The following is a 16,779-nucleotide window of genomic DNA, read 5'->3' as shown; positions in this document are numbered from 1 at the left end:
ATATATATATATATACAGGTCCTTCTCAAAAAATTAGCATATTGTGATAAAGTTCATTATTTTCCATAATGTAATGATAAAAATTAAACTTTCATATATTTTAGATTCATTGCACACCAACTGAAATATTTCAGGTCTTTTATTGTTTTAATACTGATGATTTTGGCATACAGCTCATGAAAACCCAAAATTCCTATCTCAAAAAATTAGCATATCATGAAAAGGGTCTCTAAACGAGCTATTAACCTAATCATCTGAATCAACTAATTAACTCTAAACACCTGCAAAAGATTCCTGAGGCTTTTAAAAACTCCCAGCCTGTTTCATTACTCAAAACCGCAATCATGGGTAAGACTGCCGACCTGACTGCTGTCCAGAAGGCCATCATTGACACCCTCAAGCAAGAGGGTAAGACAGAAAGAAATTTCTGAACAAATAGGCTGTTCCCAGAGTGCTGTATCAAGGCACCTCAGTGGGAAGTCTGTGGGAAGGAAAAAGTGTGGCAAAAAACGCTGCACAACGAGAAGAGGTGACCGGACCCTGAGGAAGATTATGGAGAAGGACCGATTCCAGACCTTGGGGGACCTGCGGAAGCAGTGGACTGAGTCTGGAGTAGAAACATCCAGAGCCACCGTGCACAGGCGTGTGCAGGAAATGGGCTACAGGTGCCGCATTCCCCAGGTCAAGCCACGTTTGAACCAGAAACAGCGGCAGAAGCACCTGACCTGGGCTACAGAGAAGCAGCACTGGACTGTTGCTCAGTTTTGCATGTCATTCGGAAATCAAGGTGCCAGAGTCTGGAGGAAGACTGGGGAGAAGGAAATGCCAAAATGCCTGAAGTCCAGTGTCAAGCACCCACAGTCAGTGATGGTCTGGGGTGCCATGTCAGCTGCTGGTGTTGGTCCACTGTGTTTTATCAAGGGCAGGGTCAATGCAGCTAGCTATCAGGAGATTTTGGAGCACTTCATGCTTCCATCTGCTGAAAAGCTTTATGGAGATGAAGATTTCTTTTTTCAGCACGACCTGGCACCTGCTCACAGTGCCAAAACCACTGGTAAATGGTTTACTGACCATGGTATTACTGTGCTCAATTGGCCTGCCAACTCTCCTGACCTGAACCCCATAGAGAATCTGTGGGATATTGTGAAGAGAAAGTTGAGAGACGCAAGTCCCAACACTCTGGATGAGCTTAAGGCCGCTATCGAAGCATCCTGGGCCTCCATAACACCTCAGCAGTGCCACAGGCTGATTGCCTCCATGCCACGCCGCATTGAAGCAGTCATTTCTGCAAAAGGATTCCCGACCAAGTATTGAGTGCATAACTGAACATAATTATTTGAAGGTTGACTTTTTATTTGTATTAAAAACACTTATTTTATTGGTCGGATGAAATATGCTAATTTTTTGAGACAGGAATTTTGGGTTTCTCATGAGCTGTATGCTAAAATCATCAGTATTAAAACAATAAAAGACCTGAAATATTTCAGTTGGTGTGCAATGAATCTAAAATATATGAAAGTTTAATTTTTATCATTACATTATGGAAAATAATGAACTTTATCACAATATGCTAATTTTTTTAGAAGGACCTGTATATATATATATATATATATATATATATATATATATACCCACACATATCAACATTTTTACGCTTTTCACATACAAATTTAACGCTTTTGGACAGAAAGTGCTATTGGATGCTTTTCGATGGACGATTGACTTGAACAATTTACCAATTTAAAGTGTAACGGATTGGATTAATCTCGCGATCACAGTTTCATCAGTCTCATTTAGATTCTGCATTGTTTCATTTGTATGTCTGATAGAAATTACTATATTACTGTTGCTGAAGCATTTCTATCATAAAACATAGAACAGATACTGACGCTAAACCCATAGGCCTTTCAATATATAATTTGAGAGCGGGCATCAAGTCCTGACAGGATTCAGCTTTCTCTTTGCAGAAATATTTGACTTCAAGTTTAAGGTTATCTTCAGCAACAGGAAACAAAAACACCTCAATAAAACTTCTTACAGTCATTAAGTGAAAAATGTAAACAAACATTGCACAGTTACAACAAATACAGACTTAAACTAAATAGAAGTTCCCTAGAAAGGATGTCTTACCCCATTTAGACAGCACATAGAGGCAGTAAAAAAAAGAGCTCTGACTGTCACTCCTGCCTTCTGGAGTCTGCCCTGGGCCCAACTTCATACGGTAACCGTTCTGAAACAGCTCACCACACGACTTTTTGCGCCGTACGCTCTCTTGAACGGTTTCAGTGACCAGAGCACCCCGCGGGCCCCGCAACACTAGCAGCTTACTGGAGATCATGATTCTGAGATCCTCAGATTTGATCCTACTCTTTTAGGAATTCAGAAATGTAGAAGAATGTGATATTTCCCTTAGAACTTCTAAAATGTACAATTTACTTGATCCAAAAAAAAAAAAAAATCAAATTTGGACTCAGAGAAAAAGAGATAGAGCATAGAGTGTCTCATAGAGCGTGAACGCCAGAATGTGTCTAAAAAACTGTTTAACAATATTAAAAACCCTTCAAGCTTAGACTGAGACACCTGTCATTGGCTGAAAATCTGATTTCAGCCACAATTTCAGACGTATTTAGTCTGATCTTTTCAATATTAAACTCCCACGCACGTATCTTGCCTTTGATTTCCTCTCTGTTTAAGTGAGGTGACTAGAGATTTAGATCTGTTAAAATGAAAACAGAAATGGAAAGAAAAAAACAAAACTGAAATAATCACTGAGGTTGTACTTGAAGTTTTTTATTTGTTTATTTTTATTTTACTGATAACTGCTGTGCAGTGGGATTGTTATGCTGGAAAGATAATACATTTCATAGCAATAATTGCTTACCAAATGAAGTGGCGTAATCCTGCTGTTGATCTTATCTATATTCGCTGTACTTCAAAAGTGTCATAAAAGAAGATATTTTGATATGTTAATAACCAAACAGTTTAGGTGACCACTGACTGTCATTGCATGGAAGAACACTAATTTCTCAAAATATGTTTTGTTGTTGTTGTTCAGTAGAAGAAAGTATCTCATACAGGTTTGAAATGACATGAGAAAAGATTAGAATTTCTATTTTTCTGAAATATTCCTTTAAGGCATTAGGAACGCTCCTGATACAAAGTCTGCTTCAAAAGTTAGGCTGTTGTCAACATTATGTGCCATCTAAGATCTCATGGAACTCATTTTGACAACATTCTAAGGCAGCTTCGCACGTATCCTTTCAAGAGAAGACGATCCAAGAATGTACTGTGGCAAGCTCAGTGCTAACAATGAATCCAAGATGGCATACAAAAAAAAATCATTACAGACATACTTTAAGTTTATTCAATACAACCAAATGTCAAAATAAAGTAAAGTATTAAATGTAATTTTTAAAACTGATTATTTTACACAATATGTATGTGCCAAGTCTTGTTATACCAGCAGAGCAACATATTATTTCTAATTCTCATTGAGTCTACTGTGCGCTTTGCAAGAGAAACGCTATTTTCAATCTGTTCCAAGTCACTTAAAGGGGCAATATGTACGAATTTTAATGCATTAATCGCTTTTTTGCGCCAATGTGTTAACAGTTTGTAACAAAAATTAAAAACCGAGACCTTCCTCGACTTCCTAGGGGGTCTGTGAAAGAAATTAAATTGAGCAAAAATACCGTAAAGACATTTAGATTTTTACAAAAGATTTGTATTTTTAAATCATCTTACAAAAATGTTAAAAAATCTTAGAGATAACAAAATTAAATTGAGCAAAAATACCGTAAAGACATTTATATTTTTACAAAAGATTTGTATTTTTAAATCATCTAACAAAAACGTTAAAAAATGTTAGTGATAACAAACTTTAGAACAGTAGTTTATAAAGCTAAATACTGCTGTTTGTTACTATGTATTGTTATTAGGGATGGCCCGATACCATTTTTTTCAAACCGATACGAGTACGGGTATTTACATTTGTGTACTTGACGATACCGAGTACCAATACCGATATTTCTACCGCAAAAGTAACTATAGGCTCCCAGAAAAGAAGACAGAAGACTATTTTAGAACACAGGTTAGAAGACTGTTTTTATTTTCTTCTCTGCTTGTTTTAACAAGTCTAAAAATAAATAATAATGAGTAAAATAATAAATATATTAACACACAAACCACTGTTAATTTAACACAAAAGCAAGCAGTTACTGCGTGCATGGTCTGACATTACTGAATGCACGCAAAGTGCGCTCCCTTAACAGCCTAATTCCTAAAAAGCTGACAGTTCATAGCAATCTCACAAATCTGTTATTATCAATGAAGCTGACTGCACAATGAATCTTTCATAATATCTACACTTGTTGTTGTAATTAGAGGATTTGCCAGCATACAGAATTCAGCACTGAACAAAAAAGTTTTGAGCGGTGAGGGGAGTCTATCTTAAATGCTTCTGATTGGCCATTGCGTTCAAGAAATCAACACACATGTTTGTGATGGGCTACATCGCTCAATGCTGCAAACATGTTATGAAAAGAAACTCTGGCCTTTAAATAGTTTCTATTTTGTTTTAGTTGTTCTTCTTGCTTTTCTGCAACTGATGAATACAAATCTATTTGTTTTATTATGTTGTATTCATAGATATTTCTAGTTTGCGGGAGTCCAGCAAATTGTTTTATTCTCCCGCAACCCGCACACAGAGTGAGTGCATTACCGCCCGCGCCCGCACTCGCACTCGGCCATCAAATCTAGTGCCGTGCCGCACTCTATTGCGTTGGGAGTGCACGTCCCTATGCCTCAGTTCACCTCGACAAAGCACTCGCGGCGCCCAATTTCGTTTCGCAAAATGTATGTGGTATCGGGGCTTGGTATCGGCAAATTTTTATGAGTACGAGTACGAGTATATGAGGACAGTATCGACCCGATCCCCGATGCCAGTATATATATATATATATATATATATATATATATGTATATATATAGGTATATACAGTATATTTGTATATACGTTGTGCATCAGTAATTTCCCACACTCTAAAAAACGTTGGGTTATTTTGTGTACCCAATAGCTGGGTTAAAAATAGTGGGTCGTTCTGTTGGGTTATTCGGAACATTTATTGGGTTGTTTCTATAACAACGCAGCCCGTTAGGTTGAAATTCAAATTTCAACGGTTGACCACCACAGCTGACAGAAGATAACGTTACACGGGTGAGTTAATATTACACTACACAGTATGCATATTGTAGCCTATGTTTTTTTTTCTTTTTTTTTTTCGTTATAACATGACTTTAAGCTCTTACATAGTATTATTGCCGTTTTTCGTTCTAAATGTTCGGCCAATTATTTTTATGTTTATATCTCCCCTGTATGACTGCTTTTTGTCCGCTATCTGCGACTAACGACACCAATATGGCCATATAGCCAGCCAATTTCTTAGTAGCCTACTCGGTTGTGATACTCTTCCTAACTTTCTATGTTTTTTCCAATACTTTTTGGGAAAGTTATTAATATTTTCAGATATTAACCGGCGCGCTCGGCTTCAAGAGGCAGGGGAAGTCTGGTCCATCCATCCAGTATCGCAGTCACTTAACGTTACAGGAAGAAGGTATGCTGTGTTATATAAAGGCCTACATTGTAGCGCAAATGTTTACTTGGGCTATCCCATAGATATAAACACTATGGGGCTATCCAAACTACAGTGTGAATTTAAAATACTACAAAGTGTTAAACTAGGGTGACCATAAGTCCTCTTTTTCCCGGACATGTCCTTTTTTTCGGACCTAAAGAAAATGCGACCGGACGGGACCCTCCTTAAAAAAAAAAACCTTTTTATCTAGACAACTCTATAAAGATTAAAAGTCAAAAAAGATAACTACTCAATAAGATAGTAAGTTATTACAATAGTCAGTTGAGTTACATAACACTTTTCAGATCGCCACATGCCCATTAAATAAAATGACGGTTGGTTAAGACTTTATTCCTTTAATAAACTTTAACTTATTACTTTTTAAATGACACATCGTAGTAAAAGGACATTTTAAATGGAGGTCAGTTACCACAATACATGGCAATTGCAGAAGCTCTATATTATAATAATAATAATAATAATAATAATATAAATAATAAAAAATATAATAATATATATTTATATTGATAAACAGATGTCCATACTTTCATTGTTACTGCACCTTATTACATGGCTTGGTTGAATTCTAATGTAGAATGTGGTGTGTTATTTCTTGATAACAGACCACTGCTAAGTATAACACACCGTTGCCATGAAAAACAGAGCGTTGCCATGGACGCAGGATTCTAACTGTAGTTACGGAACAGACTTTTTTCTTTAGCGGAAGCAATACAATCGTTTTTAAATCAATAAACTCCTTTTTAAATCAATGTTTTGTGTCAAATTATTGATGTATTTGGTAGGTAGCCATGTAATAAGCGGGATAATGCGAGGCGGTTGTTATACCGAATACAACCCCTTCAGGCTGATTCAAGCTCCGCTTCACGTCGGGGTCATAATCAGCCTGTCGGGGTTGTATTCACTATAACAACCGCCTCGCTCTACATTATCCCTTACATATGAGGTGTTGGTGTGTTTTAACTTTTCTTTTTCTTTATTAATTTTTAGATTGCTCAGGACTTTGGTATTTTATACCCACATGCCAAAGATAAACTTTTTGAAATTTGGGGACATGCATCTCAGCGAATCCTTTCATATTGCAGGACTGAGAAGAGAGCCTTGGATCTTCTTCCTGTTCAGACTAACATTTCTTCCGGTGAGAAATTCCTGCACAACAGCTCTGTACTTTCATGTCAAGTTATAATATTTTGTCTATAATATAATGCACTTGTTTAAAGATTAATCCATTGTTCTTTCTGTTTTATGTAAAGACACTCTTGGAGATGTTGCTTTAAAAACCCTGCCAGCTATCTTTCCTCCATAGAGTGCCAAAGTTATGATGTCACTTTGTAGGCCAAAACGCGGAAGTGAGTTAGCATTTTAGCACTTCCGGTTCTCTCGCCCTAAAGTCTATGGGTTTTTTGAATCGGTTTTTGCTAAATCTCCTGAAATAAGGTCTGTGGTTAACAAAGCCTCTTAATATTTTCACGTTTTGATCTATGACATAAAACCCCCCAGTTATAGCCTGCTATTGGTTTTTTAAACTTTATTGTGTCTGCTTGTGGTTTTTAAAACTTTATATAGGCTTCAGAATGTATACATTTTGGATTAACTTGTAAAGATTATCTGGATAGACAAAACGTGTCACAACTCTTTGTTGAACACAGATCTTATTTTTTACGATTTTCCAAAAGTCTATGGGGAAAATGGATAGCTTTTCGATCGAGGGAACCCATGCACTGCTAACTTCCGAGTTGTCCTACAAATTGACGTCATAACTATCGGCACTCTATCAGTCAAAAGTTCAGTATGTCGTACCACAAGGCTCAGTACTAGGACCGCTGCTGTTCACTCTGTACTTGCTACCATTAGTAGATATCATTAGGAAACATGGAATTAGTTTTTACTGTTATGCTGATGATACTCAGCTCTCAAAACCTCAAAACCTAATGAAACTTACCAATTCACAAAATTAACGAATGCATAGCTGATATAAAAAATTGGATGACTAGTAATTTCCTACTACTAAATTCTGAAAAAACACAGATTCTAATTATTGGACAAAAAACTTCCACACGCAATATCCAATAATACTGTTTAACACTTGATGCCTGCTCTGTTAAGTCTTCGTCGTCAGTTAGGAACCTGGGTGTGCTCTTTGATACCAATCTCTCATTTGAAAGTCACGTGTCTAGTATCTGTAAAAGCGCATTTTTCCATCTTAAAAATATATCTAAATTACGTCATATGCTCTCATTGACAAATGCGGAACAACTAGTTCATGCGTTCATGACCTCAAGGCTAGATTATTGTAATGCTCTACTGGGTGGTTGCCCTGCACGCTTAATAAACAAACTACAACTGGTCCAAAACGCAGCCACTAGAGTTCTTACCAGAACCAGGAAGCTTGACCATATTAGCCCGGTTCTGTCAACACTGCATTATTAAACATCATATACATTTTAAAATATTGCTGATTACTTACAAAGTACTAAATGGTTTTGCTACCCTGTATTTGAGCGAGCTCTAAACCCATTATAGTCCTTCACGTCTATTGCGATCTCAAAATTCTGGCCAGTTGATAATACCTAGAATATCAAAATCAACTGCTGGGGGTAGATCCTTTTACTACTTGGCACCAAAACTTTGGAACAATCTTCCTAACATGTTCCGGGAAGTAGACACAGTCTGTCAGTTCAAATCTAGACTAAAAACACATCTCTTTGGCTTAGCATTCACATAACACATTATAGATTGCTATAATTCAATGTTAGGCTGCATAGTTTAGATCAGCTGGAACCGGGAACACTTCCGATAAATCCTGATGTACTTAGTACATCATAAGAAGGATGGCGTCTAGGCTAATATTAGTCTCTCTGTTTATCCCAAGGTTTACCGCAAACTGGCAGATCCAGGCCGTATCCAGATCTGAGGAAGGACCATCACATGGACACGATGACAACGCATCCCTGAAGTGCCAGCCTCATCAACACTGTGAAGGCATCATGGACACCTCAACAAACTCATCTCCATACCGGCGTGATGACTCCGACCACTAATCAGATGAACTGAATAAATATTGTGAAAGTTCTGATCCAATCTGACTTCTGACCTATTATGCCGCCTAAATCATAATCATACACAGTTCGTTTGTTGGCCAAAGGAGGACTGGCCCCCCTGACTGAGCCTGGGTTCTCCCAAGTTTTTTTTCTCCACTCGTTAACCTGATGGAGTTTTGGTTCCTTGCCACTGTCGCCTTTTTTTGCCTTTATTCGCCATTGGCTTTTGGCTTGCTTAGTTGGGGACATTTAAAATTTAATTTTGAATTTAACAATACTATTACAACTTTACTTTCCAGTTATCTCTGTAAAGCTGCTTTGAAACAATTTGTATTGTAAAAAGCGCTATATAAATAAAGGTGACTTGACTTGACTACAACTGTTTATTTGTGTTTTTGTGTTCCATGTTTCCTAGAACTTAAAACATAACTCTAAATTAATTTTAACATTAATATTCTGTGCCTGGAGGTGTTCCCTCAACACGTCGCCTTATGAGGCAGTTTATAATTGCATTACTTTTTTTATTTTATTTATTGAAACAATTTCTTACCTTTAGGTAAGTACATCAAAACAATTGCAACAATTACTTTTGAATGCAATGTCTAATTGAATGTAAATAAAGCATTGTTAATATACTTAAGTTGTGAGTTATTTATTTACATGGCAATAATAGTAATTATAATTAATATTAATAATAGGTTTATTAAAGCATTTTGGCCAAATAACCCAACAGATTAGTTATTTGTAACCCAATTTATTGGGTAAAACTAGTTACCTAATTTATTGGGTTAAAATAACCCAACAATAGGTCGGTGCTATATCAACCCACCATTGGGTTAGCTGTTGGGTCGTTTTTAACCCAACTTTTTTAAGTGAGCATGAACCTTTGGTGAACCTGATAGCATGTTTCTGTCTCAGCAGCTGAAAGGCCCCTGGCACAGGATCCAGGAGAGTAGCCCAGTGCTGTGCACTGAAGCAGGATTAATGGACATGTGTTGTATGGACAGATGCTAATTCCGACTATTTCATTCACATCTGCAGGCCCACAGACCAACAGCATGTCACGTGTGGTACAGTCACAAACCACTGGTTCTTTTTCTCAATCAGGGAATACTGAACATGTTTATATGGGATAAAGGGCCGCCGGGATTACTCGTCACTCGTTTCTCCCAGAATGCATCCGCGCAGGCATGTACTGAAGCCTGCCATGTGAGAGAGGGTTTTATATATGAAAGAGGCTTAAAGCACAAATTAGTTTCCTTCACTAATTTTTCTTCTTCTGGTCATACGACTCTTATTCCTAACCGAGAATCTTGTAGTTCCAGTAGTGTGGCACAATACTGCTTCAAACCACCAGATGGCAGTAGTAGATAGTATCCACATCATTAGGGATGGACTGGGACCACTGATGGTGAGAATCAACCACCACAAACTCCATCAGAAAACAAATAACTTTGATATACATCTACTAAATTACATTGTCAGAAATTGATTTATTAAATTCAAAAGTTGTATAGAGTAGATCAGAACCCGTAACCACTGAGGTGGTTTCCACTTACATATGTAAGTACTCAACTACTAACATGCTATTAGTAAATACCACTTTCTTACTTTTTTATTAATCAGAATCAGACTCTTACAATGCATTGGGTACATTTGGTTGTTTGTTTAAACCCTGTTGCAAATGTATCATACGAGCAAACAAAAACAAAAGTTACGCATGCTGTCCACCTCCAAAGAGAAACACTTTTGAACTTTCTATTCATCAAATAATAGTGGATTTTTTTATTTATCACAAACTGTTTTTAACACTAATAATAATACAAAATGTTCCTTGAGCACCAAATCAGCATATCAGAATGATTTCTGCAGGCTTATGTGACTTTACACTTTAAAATATATAAACATAGAACACCGTTATTTTAAATTATAATAATATTTTACTATACTCGTGTTTTTACTGTATTTTCAATCAAATAAATGCAGCTTTGGTGAGAATAAGATACTTCTTTCAAAGACATAAAAAAATCTTTTGAACGGTAATGTGTATTTATCACAATTCTAAATTAGAATGTTTCATTTTGTTTAAAATGGTTTGTAGCTTCAAGCTATCACATGTCATTCAGGCAAACCCCCTTACAAAAGAGAAGTACGGAAAAGACTACAGTACATCACTGAAGCCGAGCATTTTAATGGCCCTGGAAATAACAATAAAATCTAGAGTGAACCTAGGAGTCTCTCTCAATTAATATGCACAAGATCTACACATAAGCCACTGTGATTAATGCCTTCTCTTCCCAGACCAATACAGCCTATGGAAGAGGACTTAAACTCACAAAACGTCTCCATTTCAGAGTCAAGTACGTGTTGTTAATTGATTGCAAAGATGAAGGAAGCTAGTGTTGTATAAGAGCCTCGTGCTAATCCATACACAACACTCTTCTTTAAAAATATTCTCCTGCACTGCTTTGAGAAGATTCATTTCTATTTCCCAGAAGAGGGTCTCTGCATACCCTTCAAATTTTGCTTTAGTCAAAACTTTGCTTTAATCAGAGTGTGAATGGTAGCCAAGGTTCACTCATATGCCGGTCTTTGACAGTCCCTACAGCAGATTTAATTATGATCCATCATAGTTTCCTTTACAGGGTGGGATCCGGGGGTCCAGAATACAATAGTTCTTGACAATGTGTGTGAAATGTTTTGAATTGAAATATGCAAAGCTTAAATTTACAACCATGTTGAATTTCAGCCCATAAAAATGCAAACCTTAAAAATACAATGCATTAAAATGCAAGCACAGTTAGTGCACTGCATATTTTTTCAATTAGTGCAAGCTTTTTGGTTTCAAAAACATTTGTCATTAAATTTCTTCCATACATTTGGCTTTATTTTATATGCGTTTCGCCAGGGTTAACAGGGTTGCGATAAACAACTAGCAATGTACCAAACATTTTATAAAAGGGTCTGATTATGATTTCTCCTGGTGGAAATTAAGAGCAGGATAGTTATCCTTAGTCCAGGAGTGCTTGGTCCCGAGGGCCTGACAATTCCTCAATGTTTATTATGCTGTTTGTTCTCTAAAAGCTCTTTTCGCTGAGATTAATATACTTCTGATCTGCTGTATATCATCATTATGTAACATATGACCACTGTCCTTCCCTCCATTCAGTTTGCTGATGGTGTAGGACACGTGGCTGATGTTGCTCCAGATTTCATATGCCGGCTGTTTCACAGTCTTTCATCATGTCTGAGAATTTGTCTCTCTGTTCTGTGAGAGCAGTCTTTGGTCTTTGAGATGGCTTTATTCTTCAAGACAGGCCCATGTCCCCAAAAGTACCAGGAGCACATTCATTCTGTGTTTTATATCCATACTTCACAGGTTTACTAGGTATGGCACAGAGTGTGATTTGTCCACTGGAGAGTTTAACAGGCTTTAGTTTTAAAAAATGTAAACAGTATTACATCAATGTGCATCATTGCAAATTACACATTAAATGTATTCATGTGATGGTAGAGCCGAATTTTCAGCATAATTTCTCCAGTCTTCAGTATCAATCCTTCAGAAATCATTCTGATATGCTGATTTGCTCCTCAAGAAACATTATGATCAATGTTGAACACAGTTAATATGTTTGTGGAAACTAATATATTTCAGAATACTATGAAGAATAGAAAATTCTAAAAAACAGTATTTATTTGAAATAGAAATCATGTAACATTATAATTGTCTTTAACTTTTAAACAATTTAATGTGCCCACAATTAATATCTTTCCAAAAAAAAAAAAAAAATCCTGACTCCTTTTGAACGGTAGTGTACAGTATATACTGCCTTTAAAGTTTAACATAATTGGGACTTGTCCAAATCTCAATTATTTATTATATATAATCAATTTATTTCATCTTTTACTACCCATTCAATTGGGGTTTGACAGCTTAAAAAAAGGAAAACTGAAGCTAAAGTCAGTTTCTTCTGATTAAAATTCTGCATCCCGTAAATATTGTAATCATGATGCTTCTACAAGCGTCAACGCTGTTGTGTAAACAGTAGACGACAATGCCTGAAATTGTGGACGTGTGAAATGACATCTGTGAAGTAAGGAAACACACTCTGATTACAAAATTGGTCTGCCTCCAAACCATTATACTCCTGATGGTTTCGAGCTTTTAACGTGTTCAGCGCTCAAACTTCCTCAGCATTTGGACTGCACGGGCAAGTCCTCAGTTGTTTACATATGCCGCTCAGCCAAACAGCTGTTATTAGGTGGATGTTGATAGCAGCTTTTATTTGATTTTCATTTAAAGGCTCGGTAGGGAGGAACACCATTAAAATTACAGATTTTTTGATGAACTTCTGCTTTTCTAATGCATTATTCAAACATCACCATGGCAGAAGATGACAGTTCTCTAAAGCTGGCTACCAAAGTACTTAATTATTAACTACTGTTTTTTTGGTGTTTGAGGAAGGGCGGCATTCTTTTTACAGTTGTTTTGGAAAGCACCAATGACACAGGTGGCGTAACGGTTATGAACGAGTGTGTTTACATTGACTGTACATTCAGTAGTCTAAAGCAGAGATGCTTTCCTAACCTCTTTGGAAACAGGATACACAGGCACACACACACACACACACACACACAGACACACACACCAGTCACTTTACACCGTAGTCGTGTCTCACCTGTAACTCACCCCAACTTTGACACAAACATATTGTGATGGGAAATCCTTACCATCAAACCGAAGGTGCTTACTCGCCCCACTGGCTACTCAAAAGGAGGCCTTATACAGGAACGTACACTTTCCCTTTTCCAAATCTCACATTTTTGTAAGCCCAGTTCAGAGAAGCAAGATTTAAAAAGCTAGTCCATTCTGGCTTATGTTGGTCAGTGTGCCTCTCGCCGGTTGAGAAGCCTGGTGATGCGATTATCCCAGCATGATTAAAGCCCCAATTCATCTCACGTTCTTAACATCCTTCTCAGCCTTTCTTCACCTAAGCCACACGGTCATCTTTGCAGTTTGCCAAATTTCCAAGCCAAGACATTTTGTAGCTATTCTTGGGTTTCCCATGACAAAGTGACAACAAACCAAGGCAGCTTGGCTTCATAATCAAAAAAATCTCCTGTTCAAACATTTGCCCTGGTCTCATCATCAGTTTGGCCTTTGTCTCCTCTATCTGTAGTTTGATCTGTTTCTGTGACTGCTGCCCTGTGGTTCAGGGTCTGACAGGAGGGTCAGGAGAGGGAAAGGGGAGTGAGGAGTGTTTGGAGACTTACCCAGCCAGCTCCTGTTCAGATAAACTGACACGAACACGGGCGGTACGGTGAAGAAGTCCACCACTGAGTTCACCTCCAACCAGAACCACAGCTTATCATTGGCTGCTATGAACTGGAAGAAGATGAAATGGAAAACGGGTCAATATTACATCGTTTTAAAGGGGATCATGTTTTAGAATTAAAAAAGTCTGGTCAAACATTAAAAGTTATTGGTGACAAAAAATATTACTGGGTGTTTAGAATGTGATAGAAATATGTTGAGTATGAAATGTGTACTTACACGCAGGCCAAAGTAGAGTAAGAAGAACACATTGAATGCCATGTCAATCTGTAATGTGAAGTCTTTATAGAAATTCTGACAGGATTCTATAGGACTATGGAGAAAGAAAAATAAATACAATGTTAATTCAATTTAAAACAGATTCATGATTTAATTGGCATGGAAATGATGTCAAAATACAAATTTAATCTGAATGGTCCTAAAAATAGTTTTGTTTTTTATGCACAATGTATTTTCTTTTCTTTCTGATTATAAATACATAATCTAAATATAAATATGCACATATAATATAAAACACACCCTGTAACATTATCAAACTTGCCTTTTTGTCATACTTTTCCAGACTATATATTTATATATACTACTCTTATATAACCTAAATAAAAGTTTACATAAATAATACAAGATTAATTTGCATGATAGTTATATTTATACCTTAAAAATACAATAATTTATTTGCATACTGTGTTATTTGTTATTTGCATACTTTTGGATATATATATATATACATTGGTTCTGTACTCAATACAATGACAATAACATTGCATTATAATACCTTTTTAAAACATTACATGTCAATGCATCACAGCAAGTTCAAAACATCTCAAAAATTTTGACACAGTCAAAACATCAGGAACGTTGAAAGACATTGATATGATTCAGGACTGTCTTAAAGCACCAGTTGCCTTTATCTTTTAGAATAAATCTTAAAATATAACAGCATTTCTGATTTATTCAGTACAACTGGGATGGTTAACTCAACTGTTGAATGGTTCAATTAATTAAGAGGCTTCATTTCATAAGCCAAAACCCTTTGAGCTGAGGTTAATGTGGTGCTGCCCTTTCACTGGCATTATCTCATGTAGGAAATAATTTAGAGACCAGCCTTGAAATTCACTAGACATAAATAATATGAAACTAAAGAAAAGACAGCCAAATTAAGGAAAAAGGGGCCCATAATGCAAGTTTATCTAGCTACTTTTGGCCTTTAAGTGATAGTTCACTCAAAAATTAGATTTTGCTGTTAACTTACTCACCCTTAGACCATTCAAAATGTAAGTGACTTTTTTTTCAGGAGAACAGTAAAGAAGAGTTTTGCCTGAAACCGTGGTGCTTTGTGATTCATATAATACGATATAAGTCAATGGCTACTGTGACTTTGAGAGTCAAAAAAAAAAAAACATATACAGGCAAAACAAAATGAATACCCATGTCTCCTGACGATACATTGAGGTCTTATGAAGCAAAACTGTCTGTGCAAGAAACAGAAACTGAAAAAGCATCCGTTTTTTTAATCATCCTTTGGCTAGCGTTACATTATATGACTGCTCTTATTAATGCAAATGCTTTTAAACCATTCAAGCACTATAAGACACAAAAGAGAACGCAGTGCGGTACTGGTGTGCGTCTGTGAATCTCCTGTTTGTGTGACACATGCACACACGACTAGTGCACACAGAAAGGCCCTTCAGGCTGAGCTTGAACGGACAAAAACACAAAATGATGCCAAAATTACAGTTTTGTTAAGTATCCTCGCAAGTACAGTCTTAAATTAGTTGAATGAAGTCTTAAATGAAATGTAAAGAGTTGTGAGAAAATGGGATGCGTGTCAGATCCGTGTTGTGTGCGGCAGGTCTTAAAGTGACAGCTGCCTAATAAACCCTCTGCTGTTTGTCTTTAAGGATAATCAAACAACAAAAGAAAAATAGAAAATCACTCACTGCTCTTGACTGAATAACATTGGTAGCTTCAATAAGGATTAATCTATATTTCAAGACTGTGATAATAACTTTATTTAATTTCTGAAAATATCCTTAATAACCAACCTTAAAATCTTAAAACACTGTTCACAAGGTTACATGGGTCAAAAACAAAAGGAAACGATAACTTTTTGTGCATTTTGACAGGGCAAGTAAAAATCTGAAACGGTCTGACTGGGCCAATAGGAAAGAATTGAGCCCTGATATATTGAAAGGCACAGGTAAATGTGACTCACATCATTATGTGACATTTATTACAATTGGTGTAATTTTTTTAAGTTCACTTATATTAAAAATTGTTGTATTTTTTAAGCCTAATAAATGTTAAAATTGATAGATTTTAATTAGGCCTATACTGTAATGCTGAATGCTTACAGTATAATGGCTAAAATGGAGGGGGGAATTTTTATTTTATTTCATAGCAGTACTGGTATCGGTGAAACTGCCCTTTTTTCATAAAAAAAATTTCATTAAATAAATAGTTTAAATATATACTGTCTTTATGTTTTTTCTACATTAATTTGGAGATTAAATATGAAATTACAATATAAAAATATAATAAAAACATTAAAGGGGTCATATGATGGTTCTAAAAAGAACATTATTTTGTGTATTTGGTTGAATGCAATGTGTTTACGTGGTTTTAGGTTAAAAAAAGTTATTATTTTACACATACTGTACATTGTTGCTCCTCTATGCCCCGCCTTTCCGAAACGCATTGATTTTTACAAAGCTCGTTGTTCTAAAAAGCGCGGTGTGCTCTGATTAGCCAG

At 36.3% G+C, this 16,779-nt stretch overlaps 1 protein-coding gene and 1 long non-coding RNA gene across 13 annotated transcripts in view; one reads left to right on the top strand and one right to left on the bottom strand.

Annotated features, from left to right (window-relative positions):
• The window catches only part of kcnma1a (potassium large conductance calcium-activated channel, subfamily M, alpha member 1a), a 243,605-nt gene that overhangs the window by 71,480 nt on the left and 155,346 nt on the right, over positions 1-16,779 (bottom strand). For all 12 annotated transcript variants that reach the window (XM_077197115.1, XM_077197118.1, XM_077197117.1 and 9 more), the window contains exons 4-5: positions 14,247-14,340; positions 13,967-14,078 (exon numbers count right to left, since the gene is read on the bottom strand). In XM_077197115.1, coding sequence (XP_077053230.1) covers positions 13,967-14,078; positions 14,247-14,340 — 206 coding nt within the window. The remainder of the gene's footprint in view (positions 1-13,966; positions 14,079-14,246; positions 14,341-16,779) is intronic.
• On the top strand, positions 5,462-6,955 carry LOC143703091 (uncharacterized). Its single transcript, XR_013190723.1, has 3 exons — positions 5,462-5,612; positions 6,651-6,789; positions 6,905-6,955. It is a non-coding gene; the product is annotated as an uncharacterized LOC143703091 (long non-coding RNA).

Source organism: Siphateles boraxobius, unplaced genomic scaffold (assembly GCF_051911475.1).
Source record: "Siphateles boraxobius isolate OS27281-9 unplaced genomic scaffold, OSU_SipBor_1 37, whole genome shotgun sequence".
Taxonomy (NCBI): Eukaryota; Metazoa; Chordata; class Actinopteri; order Cypriniformes; family Leuciscidae; genus Siphateles; species Siphateles boraxobius.
Note: the sequence above shows the minus strand (reverse complement) of the source record. Positions and strands in the feature narration are given on the sequence as shown.